Below are 17,151 nucleotides of genomic sequence, written 5' to 3'. Positions count from 1 at the left end.
GTTACCCCTGGGTACCGCATGGAAATCAATGTTTTACATAGCTACAGCCTTGGGAAAATGATTACCTTTCAATATCAGAACAAGAGATCTCATAACCACTCTGACTGGTTGGTGTTTTTTTTTTCTAACTGCCAGTGGCAATGCATTAATACAGAATGGAAGACAGGAAAGAAAAGATGGCTTACCCAAACCCTGAGAACACACGACAGAGCAGGAACAACCCATAGCCTTGAACAAAGGAGGAGAGGAAAGCGAAGAATCCATTGACAGACATGCAGATCAGCAGCGTCTGTCTCCGGCCCACCTTGTCCGCCATGCCGCCCCAGAAGAACGCCCCCACCATCATCCCCAAGTACACAATGCTGCCTGCAGGGGGAGGCAGAGAACACCTCCATTCAATACACCTTCTATAGGAAAAACCTCACTGCTTACATCATTAAAATGGACACTAATGTGCATGCAGGTTTGCCTAACCCCTGATGCTTGCCTCAGATAAAACCACAAAATGTGGAGTTAATTAACAGCTGGCAGATAACTGTTTTAAATCGTTCATGACTTGACAATAACACCACTGGATTTCAGTGGCATATCCCATGATAGTTCATGTAATGCAACACATGGTATTTGTTTATGTGAGTCAAAGCAGCTAATAGGAAGGTTAGTTGGGAAACCCACTATCATGTTCTTAACATCACCTGGCCAAGTTTACCAATGTTGTTTCTACACTTCTACAGTTGAACAGTAGTGCTATACAATAAGTAGTCAGAATTCTATTAGTAGCATCTCTGACTGCAGATACAGTATAGCACGCAGCCCTTTTGAAACAAAGCACAGTAAATCATTTCCATACAGCTGCTGGATGCTTCTGTGATTTATAGGGCAAAATAAATTACAAAGCGATTTGTCAGCATCTGTTGGTGAATAAAGGATGTTTAAATCATGGTACAGTCTATAGAAACAGAAATTGGACAAAAAACATACCAAAAACAAGTTGTTGCTTTTGTTAAATCACTAATTATATTTTGACTTTTGGAGTGGCAAGAGCATGTTATTATATACAAATAATAAATGCTTCCAAAAGGCCATTCCATTTGCTCAGTAACACTCAATGGTCATTTTAAAGTTAGGCAGTATATTGGTACAGTATGACACAGTCATCACAGCTTTTATACAAATTCATCCCTGAACTCAAAAGAATCTCACCCAGAGACTTGTATGGAAACAAATGAGAAAAGACACGCTCTTCAAAGCTATCTACTCAATAGGAAAGTACCAAACGACAACAGCAAGCACATGTTTCCATGTCAACTTCAAAAGTGGTACACAAATGGCCCTGTTTGATTTAACAATGATTAGCTCTGCCACTGTTTGATCAATTGTAAGGACATGATCCCTGGCTTCCTGATTACAGTGTTGATGGTTCTTTGCCACTACCGACAATCTCCAGGCGGCACAGACTTTTCTTACCTATATTATGTGGGCTAAAGAGTAAGTAGAGGGGTTCTGACAAATACAGCGATATACGCCCCCCGTGTTGCTACAAGAATTTAAAAAAATAAAAAAAGAGTGCTCTGGCTTTTCTGTTCCATGCCACATCGTGGATCGTTATTGCCGTGTTACCTGTTTGACAATGTGGGCAATAATCCTTACGCTGTCAGTGCACTAGAGCAGACATTTTCAAAAGAGCTTTGAAACAGAGTTTAAAGTTATACGTGTAAAAAATTGTCAGGATGTTAACCATGAAAAGAGAAATGACAGGTATGTTATTTAAACAGTTGTAGCAACACATTGGGACGTGAAACATTATATTTTTATGATTCCCGCTGCTTACTCTTTAACTGAAAAAAATTGAATTACCTGACTAAAGTGTGTATATAAGTTCACTAAATAAACTATTAGCTTAGCATTAGGTATTCTATTACATGAAGTGTATTGGACCACACTGTAATAACATATACATACCACATTTCATTGTGTGGTTACAGTGCAATGCTTAAGGATGAAATTAAAATGCAGGAAGCCGCAAGAGTCTTTTGTACTTACACTGCTTTCACTCATATGGGTGTGTATTTACAGTGTTATTCCAATGTAACCACGTGCTCATTTATTGTGTAATTACAGTCAGGTACACTGCATGTAAAGTGTTACCAGTGCTGCTTTTCAGGGGGAAAAAAAGACTTGATGCCTGTAAATTTCTCCTGGAAATGTAACGTGGACCTTATTCTTACTGCTGTGTAATTCTGTGAATTACTGTTAAAATAGCATTTGTATAAGAAAATGATTTGCATATTAGGTTTTCACACTGGAAATAATAATATTATCCTTAAAGTAACACTGTGAGCAATCCCTTATGGAGAAATGAAACCCCCTACTTTGACAACATGTTCTCTTACTAGAAATGACTTACTGCAGATATTACTTTATTAGGAACAATTAAGAAATCTATTAGATCCAGACAGTGAGGCACAATGTGCAAAGGTGTTGAAGTGTGCAACATGTCCTGTAACCTGTACAGTCTGGAGCAGTTAGTTTGAGTGGTCCATGATAGGTGGTGCTCAGACAGTTCAGTAGTTCTATCCCAGATGCTACACAAAAGGGCCACTGTTTCACTTTAAGAAATGGCAAATATCCCAGAAGACAATTCTTATTGGGTCTCTGCAAGATTGTGAAATCAGCAGTCATCCTGCACAATAACCCAATCCACTGCATGCAGGTAGTAAGAGCAATATCCAGAAAAATGACAAGGGAACATTGTCGTTCTATGCATTGTTCAAAACCTTTCAATGGTAAATGCTGGCTGGGTGCTTTTGTCAAGTGCTTTGAGATTGCTTCATAGAAAATGCAATCATTAAATGTATTGTATTGCACTGTGTTACCAATGCAAGCATGCACTGGATAATTATACTACTTATGTATCTTTAAGTTGCAGTAATACCAGTACTGTACAAACATAGCAAAAAATTAGTAGAAGTTCTCGGTATGCTTTGAAATGGGCACTGAACTTGCAGGGGTTTATTATGCTGCCTGTAGCCATGACAATCACACATAGTTATTCACATCTACAGTACTTGTTACAATAAACTGCCATTCATAAAAGATGCATTCTTTATAAAGAAGCGATATATAATATTCTAATCATACATCAGATTAAAAGCAGTTGAGCGGTAAAACACTTCTTTGCCTAATTCCTTTGTGTTGTGCGAGCCGCTTTGCAATAGAGAGCACAGCCCTCCAGCGACTGTCAGATATAATGGATTGCAGAGCTGGCTGTGAAGCTGCCTCATCACATCTGTATGCATTGATAAGGAAACAGAGTTCTGAATTTCTTCAATATCAGCAGGGAAAAAAGGCAGATTCCTGGTGCCTGGTCAGTAGTGTCCACTGCAGGACTGTGAGGAGAAACAGTTCCTGTCGAATTTGCTTCCCTAACTTGCGGGAACACCAGAGCCAATGCAATGCTCCCTGCGGAATCCCCAGCGATGATCGCCAGCATCACCACCTCGAAAACCTGCACTCCCCTGACTCTATGATTCTATCAGACCACACTGCTTCTCCCTTTGCAATACGACTAAGCATGCTGTGTGACCTTTTGACACGAAAAAGCAGAAAATGCAAAAAGGAAATGTAATTTATGAGTGAATAGCCTGGCCCATTCCTGAAATAAGCAGCACTTTGTAATTGGATTTGTGAGCTAAGTGCTGGGCTCAGCCCTCTCCTTCTTTAGAGGTGGGCTGTCCGTGCAGAGCTCTCCTCGTACAGCCACAGTACAGCAGCATTACTATAGAAAGAAGGATGGAAGTTCATCACATGAATGGTAGCCCCACTTATGAAATGGTCTAATACAAATAATGCCCACCGTATTCCTCTACTCAGCTAATTTACTCCAAGTAAGTTTCATCATTTTCATTTGTGAATCCAAAAAGTTCCAGCTAAATGTGACCTTAATAGAACATGACCTTTCTCCTGAACACACACACATATATATAGTAACAAATTAATAAAATTAGATTTTGGGTATTTAACACTTTATTGAACAGTTTACCTATTATCCTAATATTTATTTTATTTTTTTCTTTTATGCAAACTAATTTACTGTTTCAGTCAATTCTTGGTTTTAATTTCTAACAGTTTTTTTTCTATATATTGTGAATGAACTTTTAATAAACACAAATGAAATTAAACAAACAGAAATAAAACACCTAGCTCTCTTTTGGAGCTCTAACTAAACATCACAGGGAACCTAACTAATACTCAGGACAGCTAAGCCATTTACCCAACAAACACCAAAACACAAACGGGCTTCTCTCACTGTCTTCAATAGGACTGGACACACACACAGTCAGGCTCTTCACTCAGCAGCCTAGAACAGTCTGGCTGCCTCTCTTAAATACCTTGCACCTGGCACCCCTTAGCCCAATTCACCCACAGTGCATTTTCACATGGTTTTAGCAGGGAGGAATTTTAACCCCCTCCCTGCTATCTTACAATATATATATATAATTATTTTTATTTTTATTTTGCAAATCATATGTGTATACGGTGAAACCGTGTGTGTCAGATGTTACTAAACACACAACATTTAGGAGTTTTCCGAACTGTAGTTGTAAACTATGCCAGAGCATTTCTGTACAGTATATGAGACTGGTTGCCAGCTATGATAACCACTCCAGAATTGAAACCAAATGCAGCCGTTAAAGGTAGATATTGATTAATTAGCATTGTGACAGACTTTACTCAGAAATTTAATTGAAAGCCAGAATTCTTTGAATTGGCAACTTGTAAAATGATTAATCATATGCTTTTTAGTATCCCTGAATGTTTTCAATAATAATAATAAAAATAAAAAAAAACTAGTACTGTAAATTTTAAAAAAATAATTGAAGGTAATTAGTTGACTAATGCAGACGTTACATCAAACCAAAAAAACCAAAAAAAAACAACACACACCACTTTAAAGTAGAACGCTTATGGAAGAAATCCAAAAACATTTAGCCTCTGTATTTAATTTGCCTCCCCCCCCCCCCCCCCCCCCATTTAAGGCCAGCCAAAGTTCCATTCTCAGCACCCTTTGACATTCTGGAATGGCTGCTTGTTTCCTGCTGGACTGGCTGCCATGTAGGCCATTAGCACCTCTTCTGCTTCACACTCTTCCAATGGAAACGTGCTTTCCAGGAGATGAGCATTCTTGCACACACATCACACTCACCAGACTCACACTTCATTACTCCTGTCACAAACAATGGTCTCAATCAATGCTGATGATTTACATGGAAATCCAAGAACATTTTGGGTGATGGTTTGCAACATGAGATTTATATTTTCGGTATAAATTTCTTTGTTGCAGCAAATTGTCTTTGTTCTCTGTCAAAACCAGCTGATGTACTTCACGTACTGTCATGATCAAATGTCGCTTCTGAAATTTCTGTTTTGATCCATTTGGCTGTCTCACTGAAATGACGTCCTTTTTATCTGGAGCTTGGCAGCTAATGTCATCACAGATATAAAAGTTCTGCACAGCTTTAATAGTTGTGATTGGTAATCAATTTCCAAGAGAGATCCTTTTGATACATTTAGGATTGTAGCTGGTGGCCTTAATACAGAATACACTGCAGTCCTTAATATTAAAGGCAACATTATATTGTCTGAAAAAATGTGCCGTTAATTGTGACGGGGCCTTCGTTTTGGCTCCTAACAGTAAGGTATGTATCCTCTTCACTCAGTGTCTCAGGACACTGTTATTAAAATTTGATTATTTTACACAATATTCTCTACACAAAACAGGGCGTAGATGTAGAAATGTGATTATGTTTTAATCCTCTTCGTGTGGTAGGGGTCTGAACTTGTTAACTTGCAAATAGTCAGAGATAGAGACTGAGCTGAAATTGAATACAGCACAGTATGCTTCTAAAGTAAACAGAAATGTTACAAGAAGCCAGCATTGCGAGAGAGAAAATGACTCATACTGCATCTGGACCTTGATATTTCTGATGTGGTTGTGGGAAGGAGAGAAGCAGACAGTCAGTGTGACCTGAAACTGTCTAATACATGATCTCGGCCGAACAGCAATTAAACCATATCAGAACATGCTGTTATGCCATTGATTAGGCAAAAGCACAAAAACAAAGCCCAGACAATCCCAGACAATGGCTAGAAACAGCCGACTAATTGTGTTGGCAACGAAGCTGAACACATCCTGCTACACTGGAGCTTCCTTAATCCGATATCTTCCAGTGGTACTGGAACGAAAGGGTAGTTGACAAGTGTGAGATAAAGCAGACCACGCACAGCCTCTGGAATAGTGATATTGAGTGCCCCCCCCCAGTGGAATTGAAAGAGGCTCTGCACAGCCTCTGGAATAGTGATATTGAGTGCCCCCCCCCCCCCCCCCCCCCCCCCCCCCGTGGAATTGAAAGAGGCTCTGCACAGCCTCTGGAATAGTGATATTGAGTGCCCCCCCCCCCCCCCCCCAGAGGCTCTGCACAGCCCCCCCCCCCCCAGTGATATGGAGTGCCCCCCCCCCCCCCCCCCCCCCCAGTGGAATTGAAAGAGGCTCTGCACAGCCCCCTGGAATATAGTGATATTGAGTGCCCCCCCCCCCCCCCCCCCCCCCCCCCCCCCCCCGTGGAATGAAAGAGGCCTGTCTAATTTTATTTATCGCAGTAGGTTTTAAAGGCGTCATCTACAGCATGAATGTTTTGTTTTGACCCTGGTGATGTTTAATACAGTAAGAGCCCCAGGCTGCCTCCCTGTCAGGGTAGCTGGGCGTTGGTATTGCATTGGGAGGGGGCACTGTGTGTATAGATTGAGTTCTAACAGGAGGAGTGGGCTGTTTAGTGCGAGGCTTGAATAATAAACACAGCCTGTTTTTCAACATTTACAATAGGAAATAACAAAAGATTCATATAACATTTGAAGCTACAGTATGTACTCTTAAATTTACAATTTTAACCCTAACCTTTAAGTCACTATCAGATTGCAAAACTGCTATTCAGTCCCCCAGTGGGACTATTGAAATGTTACCTCTACACAACAGAAGCCATTCAAAGTGTAGATTCTTCTGGCACATTTAGTACTGGATGAATTAACGGACTGCTGGTCACTAAAGACTGCGAGTGATTCAATGAAATCACCCTTGACCAGCTTTAGTTCTGGGCTGAAGAGATTTCGTTTTTTGAAAACTTCAGTGTCCTCCTTGGTCCTTCTCTGCACCTTCTCAAGTGCATCAGTAATGGTACAGCAATAAAGCTGGGAGATACATATCAACAGCTGACACTAGGGTTGTAAAGGAGAAGAAGTGATGACAACACGTATATTTTCAATAGGGGTTTATTCTTACAGCCATAGCTCAGAAGGATTTGTGGTCAGCAACGTTATTCACAAATCGCACACGCGTGCACTTTTCATCTGCTGAGTTTCTTTATGGTCAAGCAATTCAAGCCAAACAGTCCTCTGTCTGGAACAACACATTGGTGCTATAATTATGTTGCAGCAAAGCCCAATGTTAGTATTCACTAGAAAGTTTAGTCATCAACACTTCTTTTGTTCATTTTAAAATTAGAAAGAAAGTGTATTCAAACAACCTGACAGCCTGTATTTGCACATTTATCCCAAGTAAACATTTAGGGGAAATCAATGTGATGAAGGTGTGCATGCAATTTGTTCTGAATTTTAACATTATCGCTGTTGAGCTTGGAGCTAAATGCTGCTCTGTCCTTGAGGAAGAGATCTCTGCATAGCACACGCAGCACACAGAGGAAGATTCTGCTGTCCTGCATCATAACGGGCCCCTTGTCAATGAGGCTTACCACTGGTCGTGGGTGCTGTGCTCTGGGGAGGGGGTGGGGGTGATTGCTTTAATGAAATGGATTTAGCATGCAGGGCTGTCCTCCTGGACTCAATCATTCTGTTCATTTTTCATCAGCGAATATTGAACATGCAAGCAATATAATAAATCCACATCTCCAAAGTAACATACGGAGCCCGACTTACATATGTATGCATTTAGTTATGTACCTTTGGACGTAGAAACATGTTAGTAGCACTGTCAAAGATGATTGTGAGGGTTCATATATTTTGTATTTTTTTATAAGCTCTGTGTCATGCCAGCTATAAATCTGGTTAATGTCTGAAAAGAAAGACAGCCAGTCATACAAGCAAAGAAAGCAGCACAGAGATGCCCTGTGAGACCTTTCCATTGATTTCACCTTCTCCCCAAAGATGGGAATTCAGCAGCAACCTGGCTGTGCAGGATGATCAGATACAGCAGACTGGAAAGCCAGGTTCACTGATCCGCCTGTCGTATGGATCTCGAGCAGGGTTAGATTATATGTATATGGACCCTGTGTATCACAGAGTCCCAGTTTTCATTACATTTTGAGAGTAGCACAGATCTGTCACACCACAGCTTGTGCTTAATATGACTTATGTAGGAGGCCCACCCAGAATTGAACTTAGGACTATTAGAAATGTTCATAAATGCTAAAAAAAAAGCTTAATAAAGTCAATGAAGAAAGTTTCAACTTGAAGTCTTTTTCAATATCTTCATTGAATATACATAGTGTAGCTGTTTTTGCAATTCTTTCAATAACATCTGTAAACATTCGGACTGTGTTTTGCCTATTAATTCCCCAGTATAAACAATACAGATTGTATCAGTAAATGCAGTAACATGTGCAAAAATGAATGAACTCATGTCTATCTCAGGATAAAGAATGGTGAAAATGCTTTCCACTGTGTGGAGCAAGGCAGGTTAAACAGACAGGTGAGAGACTCATTGCTTTACTCAAAGAGGCCTGTGGGGGGAATGAATCACCTGCAGTGACAGAGCACTCTGGTGACCCTAGTGAGCTGAGCAGTGATACAGCGTCAGCCTCAGGGTGCAATAGCAACAAGGAACAGTGTGTAGGTCTGACAGACACATTTAAATGAATTATCCTCTTCACAAGTCCACTCATCAGGATCCATTTCAGTAATCCTCCCGTTTGTGTATGAGGGTTCATGAGTGAAAGAGCTTCTCCAAGGAACGGCTGTGAGATTTACAGCATTCAGTTTCCTAAAGGAACTGATACAGAAAGGCTTGAAAAAGACTTCATGCTTAATGTTTATATCCACTGCAGGGCTGTCTCTTACCTCCTCAACATCGCAATCACAACCTTTTATGATGCAAGAAGTTATTCCAGTGCTGTAAACGTTGTCCATGGCGACCTGCTGCACTGTTACATGGTACTAGTCAGACTGGTTCAGTCATCGGACAACTCTGTAATGACTTTATTAAACGTTGCATGGATATTTTGGTACAAGACGTCATTTTATATATTGTGAATGTAACTTATAGTGACCACTCATTGTTCTGAAAAATTTCGCCTGCCTTATTGAAATATATATCTTGGGAGCCACTTATCTGGTTTTGATAAAACTCCTCTGTGCATTTGTTGGTGACTTGCTAGTTTGTTATGCATGTACATAATAGGGACCTTCCTTTTCATGATAGCTATCGTGTATTCATCCTACTAATGTTTTCAAATTGTGCTTGGGAACAAGAGATGCAGACAGTCCAGCATCATGATTGAAAAGAGTATTGTCTTGTGTTCTCGGGATTGTGTTTGCTTTTCATGATATGAATGCAGACAGACAAACCAAACAACTAAAATGTGTTTTTCATTGACAGTATATTTGAACTAAAACAACCCTACAGTGGCGAGCATGGTTGTTGGTACTGTTGCCTTAGTAGAAGTGCCTGCTGTATGTATTCTGAATAGACTGGCATGAGCATGCTGGCATGCTCCTATCAGAATGAATGGTGTTGATTGTTTCAAATGGGTACTTTTGACAAAACTAGAAGTATGGAGGTGAAGGTTATTAGTATTTACCTTTGAAGGGCAGCACCCTCTTCAGTAGGAGTCTAAGAAACCCTTAACACCTCTGGGTCATGTCTTCATCTCTATGCTGCACTAATGGATTATATAGCCAGGTTTTCCCCAGGCAGGATTTAAAATCTTGAACTTCTAACCTATTATCAAGTACATTATCCCTTCAGGCCCCCAGCTGCCTGAGACATAGAACAATATGATTCCAGGGAAGGGTGTTCTGAGAGTTATAACACTATGATTCCAGGGAGGTGGATTCTGAGTGATATAACACTATGATTCCAGGGAGGGGTATTCTGAGTGATATAACACTATGATTCCAGGGAGGGGGGTTCTGAGTGATATAACAATACAATTCCAGGGAGGTGGATTCTGAGCGATATAACACTATGATTCCAGGGAGGGGGATGGAAGTGCAGGGCAGTCATTCACTACAGTTGTTGTCAATAGTAATTAATAATAGGGGCCATGTTTTCCACTTTGCTGCAGTATAAAATTCACATCTTGTTGAAGAGCTTGTGCGATTACCCCACCCTTTACTCCTGAGTGACATTTCACTTTTTTACTTAAATAAATGGCCCGTTTCAATATTGCTTAATTAAGGAAAATGAAAAAAAAAAAAACTTCTTTAATGGTCTTTAAAAGATATTGATTTCTGATACTGGTTTTCCACACAAGCAAAGTGTCCACTAAAATCACTAATGAACCACTATTGAATTACCATAAATCTAGTACACCATCCATCATTGCCTTTTTGATTCACAATAACTAGACTGTCTGCAGTTTTGAATTTTATTCAAGAACCTTCTGTAGCGTCAGTAAGAAGCTGTCAATCAATCTCCCGTTTCCTTGCATGAAATGAAGATCACTGCTTATGATAATAACTTTTGTCTTTTCACAAAATCAATATTTAAAAATAATTTAAAAGGAAAAGCACAGTATTTAATGCTGGAGTCCTTTAATCACTTACTATCAGTTTCATTTTTAGAGAATATTTCAAACCTATTAATATCTATACTGCATGTTTCATACACTGAAGCACCTAAAAGCTCTTTGCCAAACAAACGAATGACAGAACAGGCAACTGCAGTTGCAAATACCTGCATTGCAATACTGGTAGTTCTGCTGCCATTATTTCACTGTGTTTTCAAGTCAGATGAATTTGGAATAAATACGACACGCCCCAGAACGTATTGTTGGAGCGAAGCTGTGGAAAGGCAGCAGTCAGAAACACAGTTGGCCATACAAGCTACAGCCATACAAGCTACAGCCATACAAGCTAGAGCCATACAAGCTAGAGCCATACAAGCTAGAGCCATGGCACTCCGACATTATCTAATGTGATGGCTAAACAACTTCACAATGGTTAAGCATCTGACAAATTCCAATGGAGAAGAGGAGGTTTAATGAGGACCAGGCCTCTGGCTGGAGGATGCATGCCAGGAGCCAGAGAAGAAGGCCATGGCTTAGCAAGGACATTTCCACTGCATCATTTCCACTGCATCACCCAGGTTCAAAATGTGCAAAAACCACCCAAACTGTATGGTATTATAGTTTATAGTACAGTGTTGCATTGTATCACATGGGTAGTACTGAATTGTTGTGTCTTTGTTGTGCTGTATCAGCTTGTTTTGTACAACATACAAACATGTTCTCTATACCCTACAGAGGTGCTGGTGTTTCTTCTTTTTTTTTAAGTCTCCTTTTAATTTAATAATTTCATCAGCAATTTTGAAAGTTGGTTTGACTCGCATCAAGCAAGAAATGAAAGAAGAAAAGAGCGAGTTGTCTCTTTATGCTGCTCAGCTCTTGTGAGCGATAGCACTGACCTGCAGTGTGGAGTCTTTTCTGATTTCACGCCTTCCGCTGAGAGGGGGAAAATGATATTAGCAGCAACTAAACCAATTCTGGTATATTCATTTTACCGGCGTCTTGTGTAAAATACTCAGTCACCTGTTATACGGAGTGAACCCAATTTTCTGCATTGGAAATGTAATATTCCTCAACCGAATAGTGAATTCACTCAGCATGTAATTAAATTTGTTAAATATTATGTCAGGCTTTGCTGAATGTAATGTTCTCTCTGCAAATAAACCTTGTAACATTTTCTTTTATTTTTTTAGCAGGAAGGAAAAAAGAAAACGCTGGCAATGACAGGAAAGGATCATTTGTATTCATCTCAATTATTACGGAATTCAACCTCATTTATATAAAAAAAAATGAAATGGTAGGAAAGCAAATCCGTTGCTATGAAATTAGGTTACAGAGACACGGATTTAATGTCAAATCCTGAAATGAATTGTGATCTCTCTGCTTTCCAGAGGCTGGCAGCTGCACTGGTGGTTATTGTTGGTACCAGTATTAAAAGGCTTGCTATGTTATTGGTTGTTTTTAATAACCTTTATTTAATCAGTTGTTTTCATTGATTTGATCACTTACTCTCCCTTTACTTACAATTGAGGAGAGGAGCCTTCAGCTTCAGCAGCCTCAGGGAAGTATCTCTGCAATGTGCATTCTGCTTCCGGAAAGCTGTTATGTATCTATTATTGATGACACTGTTCCAGGGTTAAAGAATGTGGAATACTGAGAAATGTTTCAGGTCTTTCAGCAAAACCGTTTCCATTTTTCTAACGGGTCTAAAACTTGCAATTCCGTTACTCATGTAGCAATCAGCCAATTTTCAGAATTCCTAAAAACAAAACACCTGACTACCTAAAACAAGTACAGGTGATGCAATTGAGGCTGGGCATCTATGTGTGACTGATCAAACGTTTATCCTAGCTTTGGAATGGTCATTAACCTCTTCCACTATCCTACACATTCCTGAGAACAGAACTTGATTTAGTTCAGGAAACTTGACTTTGGTATTTATTTCAAATGTGAAATTGATTTTCACACGTAGTATTTAATTGCAGTTCTTTTATAAGATGTCAAGATACTGCAAATTCTGAAACGTTTTGGAAAAATGTGAAAATCAAAGCAATATCCTCATGAAACAGGGCAATTTGGCTTTAACATTAGGTAAATGCAACGCTGTTGAAATGAGGAGCTAATGGCATTCTTAGCACGGCAGCATATAGAAATCATAAACAGTGTATTCAATGTTATACACTAATGATCTTGGGGCTTTGATCAGGAGGATAAAACAGGTTTCGAACAGAAGCTGAGCTAAATCAGATAGCCCAGTCTGGCACGTGAAAAGCTGCTGTTAAAGATGGTATTAGATACAAAGGAGATCCTTCAAGATGCAAGACATACTGGAGTGAAAGTGTGCTAAAAATGGGCAAGCCTTTGTGGCCTTTCAGTGTTCCCGGTACTATAGCTTTCCTTTAGTTTCCTTATATTTCTGTAAAACCAGACAAGACCCAAAGGCACTGATACTGTAGATATTCATGCTACAAGAACAGATCTGATAAAACGCTGTGTAGGAATCATAAAGCATGATAACCATGGATGCAGCCTCAGTGTGGTCCAGTGGTTAAAGTCTGGGGCTTGTAACCAGAAGGTCACTGGTTTAAATCCCACCTCTGCCACTGACTGACTCATTGTGTGTGACCCTGAGCAAGTCACTTAACCTCCTTGTACTCCATCCTGCAGATGAGACGTTAAATCAGTGTTTTACTGTAAGTGACTCTGCATATAATGCACAGTTCACAGCCTACCTCTGTAAAGTACTTTGTGATGGTGCTCCACTATGAAAGGCGCTATATAAAAATAAAGATATTATTATATAACAGGGCGGAGGCTGGGCATGAACCAGCGACCCCACCCGCCACAAGCAAGCATCTTAACCACAATGCAAAAGAGCTGCATTGACAGTTTTATAGCTTTTAACCTCATTTCATCTCACTGACAGGGGAAGAGTCCGGATCACACAACACTGCTCGTTACACCCATAGCAAATCAAAAGGTTGCAGATTTCCCTAGATCTCTTTCTGTCTTTCCAAATTAGATCATCTGTTTGCCATTTGAATGGAGATGTGTGGATACAGAGGGGTAGGTGTGTTTGAAAGTAGCTCCAACAAGACTGCAGGTAGCTGTACAGTATCTCATTCTCCTAGCAACGGGAATGCATGGACTCCCCACAGAGCTTATTACAGTGGAAGCGAAACCTCGAAATCTAAAGGGGGTTTAGTTCACGATTATTCTAACAGGATAAGACGATTCAGTCCAATGTGTCAAATTGGCGGCCTCAGCTTAAGAAGGTTTTGTGACATCTACAGAACTATGCCTGGCAGTAGTCATTGTGTCTGACCTTTCATGAACACTGAATTAACAAATTTATTTTAATATTAAACACACGCAAACACACAAAAAATAATCTGATGGAACAAATATTGTAATAGTACGTAAGATAATTCAATTTCCATTTCAATGTATTTTATTTATATAGTGCCTTTCATACCACAATATCTCAGAACGCTTTACATGTTAGTAAAAAAAAATAAAGAAGTATGAAATATCAAGAAGTAAAACAATTATAAAATAATAATAAAAATAATAATAATAATAATAATAATAATAAAACGTAAAATGTAAAATAAAGCAATTGAAGTAAACAGAAAATGAATAAGAATGATAGCTAAAACAAAAATAACCAAATAAAATAGATCAAAACAAATAGATTTTTAAATCAAGTTAAAAAGGCTAAACTATAAAAGTAAGTATTTAATCATGGCTTAGAAATATTGACCAAAGCAGCATCTCTAATAGAAAAAGGCATTGAGTTCCACAGTCTGGGGCATTATAACCACATGCACTTTCTCCTGTCCTGTTCCATTTTACTTTCGGGAGACACAAAAGGCAGGGTTAGCTGACCTTAAAGTGCGCAGTGGTTTATATAGAGACAGAATCCAGAGCCACGCCATTTAGTGCTTTATATGACAGGAGTTGTGCGAGCCTGTTTCTTTGCTGAGAGAACCCTGGCAGCTGCATTCTGTGCAAGCTGCAAACGTGACCAGGCATGACCGAAACGCCAGCAAATAAAGCATTGCAATAGTCAAGCAGCTTAAACAAAAGCATGAGTTAACTTCTCAGCATCAGACACAAAAACGAAAGATCTCACTTCAGCAATGATAACACTCAGACAGGAGAATTACCTGGTGCTAAAAAGAAAACCTCTTTCATTAAGTCTTTTCAAATCCCATCTCCTTATTGTGGCCCTTCCTGTAACACTAGAATAAGCCATCAAACAGAGAGCTGTGCCCTCACTGCGATGTCTGATGCTCAACAGAATGTCACAATGGGAGGTAAACAATTAATTTTGTTTTTCCAAAAGCATGAAGTGACCTTTCAAATCAGTCTTAATGGGCACCTTCCAGCAACAGTTTCCAGCCTTTCTCCCACTACCACAAACCTCTGAACTGAACGAGTACAGTTCTTGATACTGGTTCACACCAAAAAAATAGTGTATTTCATGGCATTCAGTCTAAAAAAATAAGTATTTCAAGACATTGCACGATTAAGCATAATATTTATTAAAGCAGAAAAAAACTGTTCATGTTCAAAATTGATTATTTTCTCTAGAGTTATGATTCAGCAAATGTTCCTAAATATTTAAATGCTTTTCCTGAGAAATAGTAAATGTTAAATTGTGAAATATTTCATTTTTATGTCTCCCTTTTAAAGACTTTATATTTTCATATTTTTAATTTAAGAATTCTATTTTCACCATCAGTGAATTATCAAACACAATTAAAACATAAATAAATGTAAAAATAACCACAAACATGTTAAATGTCCATTTTTTGTACTGGACAGGGTGACCTTTAGCAGAAATATCTTTCTTGTAACTGGTGTCTTTTTCCCTGAAGACATTTTAAAGAAATTGTGCCGTTCTATGCAGCGTGTTCAATCATTTACTGGACTCAAACTAAGATGGCTGCCAGGTTCCTTAATGCAGTGTAACAGGCAGAGCATCAATAAAGCAAATGTTTGCTGGATTTAATTTTAAATGATACAAAAATGTATATTTATACTATTCTTTCAGAGATGGAAATTTTCACGGAAATCGTGAAATCTTTGATAACCAGGAAAAAACACAATCTTACTTATAAGACACTTTCAACCAATTAATATAAAAAAAACAGATTAACATTAAAAATGAAGCTCAAATCAATAATGGAATATTAGAAAATGCACAACAAAGATATCCTTTACTTCTCCCCTTTTATCTACATACATACATGTATAGGGAAAACACAGAGCACATTCAATATCCCCCACAGCAGTTTCATAAATGTAATTGCTTGAAAGCCATAAAGGGATGTGCTGCTATCTGCTTTAATACATGCACCATGTATTAAAGTGTGTTATAGTATTCTGTGTGTTATACCTTGTCTTTGAGCTTTTTAATAATATTTCTACACACATGCATGAAGCTGTCTACTTACTTTGTGCTGAGTGACTTGCTAAGCGATGTTTTAAGACTCCTGCCCGTCAATAAAGAGTACAGTAAAAAATTAATCAATTGTGCTTTCAAGGAATGACTGGCCTTGTCCCATTTCAATCAGCACAGAGAGGTTTAGTGCTCCTAATGGAGCAAGCGACCTCTAAAACAGCACAGTAGCCTATAACACATGCATCACCGAAGAGATGCATGACACCACCCGGATTCAATCTGCAGAATGGGCAGACGCTGCAGTGGAGGTGCTGCTGCTTTGTGGGTCCTGAGGACAAACTGGAGACCAGAGATTACCCAAACTCAAACATGGGCCAGTGGCCACTTGTGGGTTCTTATACTTTCAACATAGTACCCCCAAAAAAATACAACATACAAAAATACCAATAATCTCTTCACATTGTGTGCCAATATTGAAAGCTAACACCGCTAGCCTATTGAAAGCTAACACCACTGGCCAATCCTATGTATTTGATTCAAATCACACCTACTGGCCGAAGGCTGCAGGAAGGATTTCATTACAAGGGGTAGCTCCTAAAATCTGATCATCCTGAGGGAGGCACCAAGGTGTGTCTGAAATTACTGGAAATGCTAAATGGATGAATAGTTTAATATAATAAGTCACATAATAGAGGAAGGTTGCATAATAAATAATTGGAAGGATGTCTTCTAGGGAGATGACTTTAAAGAAAAACTGGAATCAAGTAATGTAAACATGAAGTTTATCTACATTTGAATACTCTCCCACAACAGAAGGGCTAAACACCTTCCCTCGCTGATGAAAGGCACCTCTTAAAAAATATACTCTGTTTACAGTCTCAATTAAAAAAAAAAAAAAAAAATTGTGTCCCAGTTTTATGAAGAAGTTTGTGTCAGTGTTAAAGA

The 17,151-nt window shown here is 39.0% G+C and overlaps 1 protein-coding gene across 1 annotated transcript in view; it reads right to left on the bottom strand.

The window, feature by feature from the left end:
- LOC121313554 (synaptic vesicle glycoprotein 2C-like) overlaps positions 1-17,151 on the bottom strand; it is a 51,027-nt gene that overhangs the window by 22,998 nt on the left and 10,878 nt on the right. Inside the window, exon 3 of the mRNA XM_041246238.1 lies at positions 186-366. Coding sequence (XP_041102172.1) covers positions 186-366 — 181 coding nt within the window. The remainder of the gene's footprint in view (positions 1-185; positions 367-17,151) is intronic.

The sequence above is a fragment of the Polyodon spathula genome, chromosome 1 (assembly GCF_017654505.1).
Source record: "Polyodon spathula isolate WHYD16114869_AA chromosome 1, ASM1765450v1, whole genome shotgun sequence".
NCBI classification, from domain to species: Eukaryota; Metazoa; Chordata; class Actinopteri; order Acipenseriformes; family Polyodontidae; genus Polyodon; species Polyodon spathula.
Note: the sequence above shows the minus strand (reverse complement) of the source record. Positions and strands in the feature narration are given on the sequence as shown.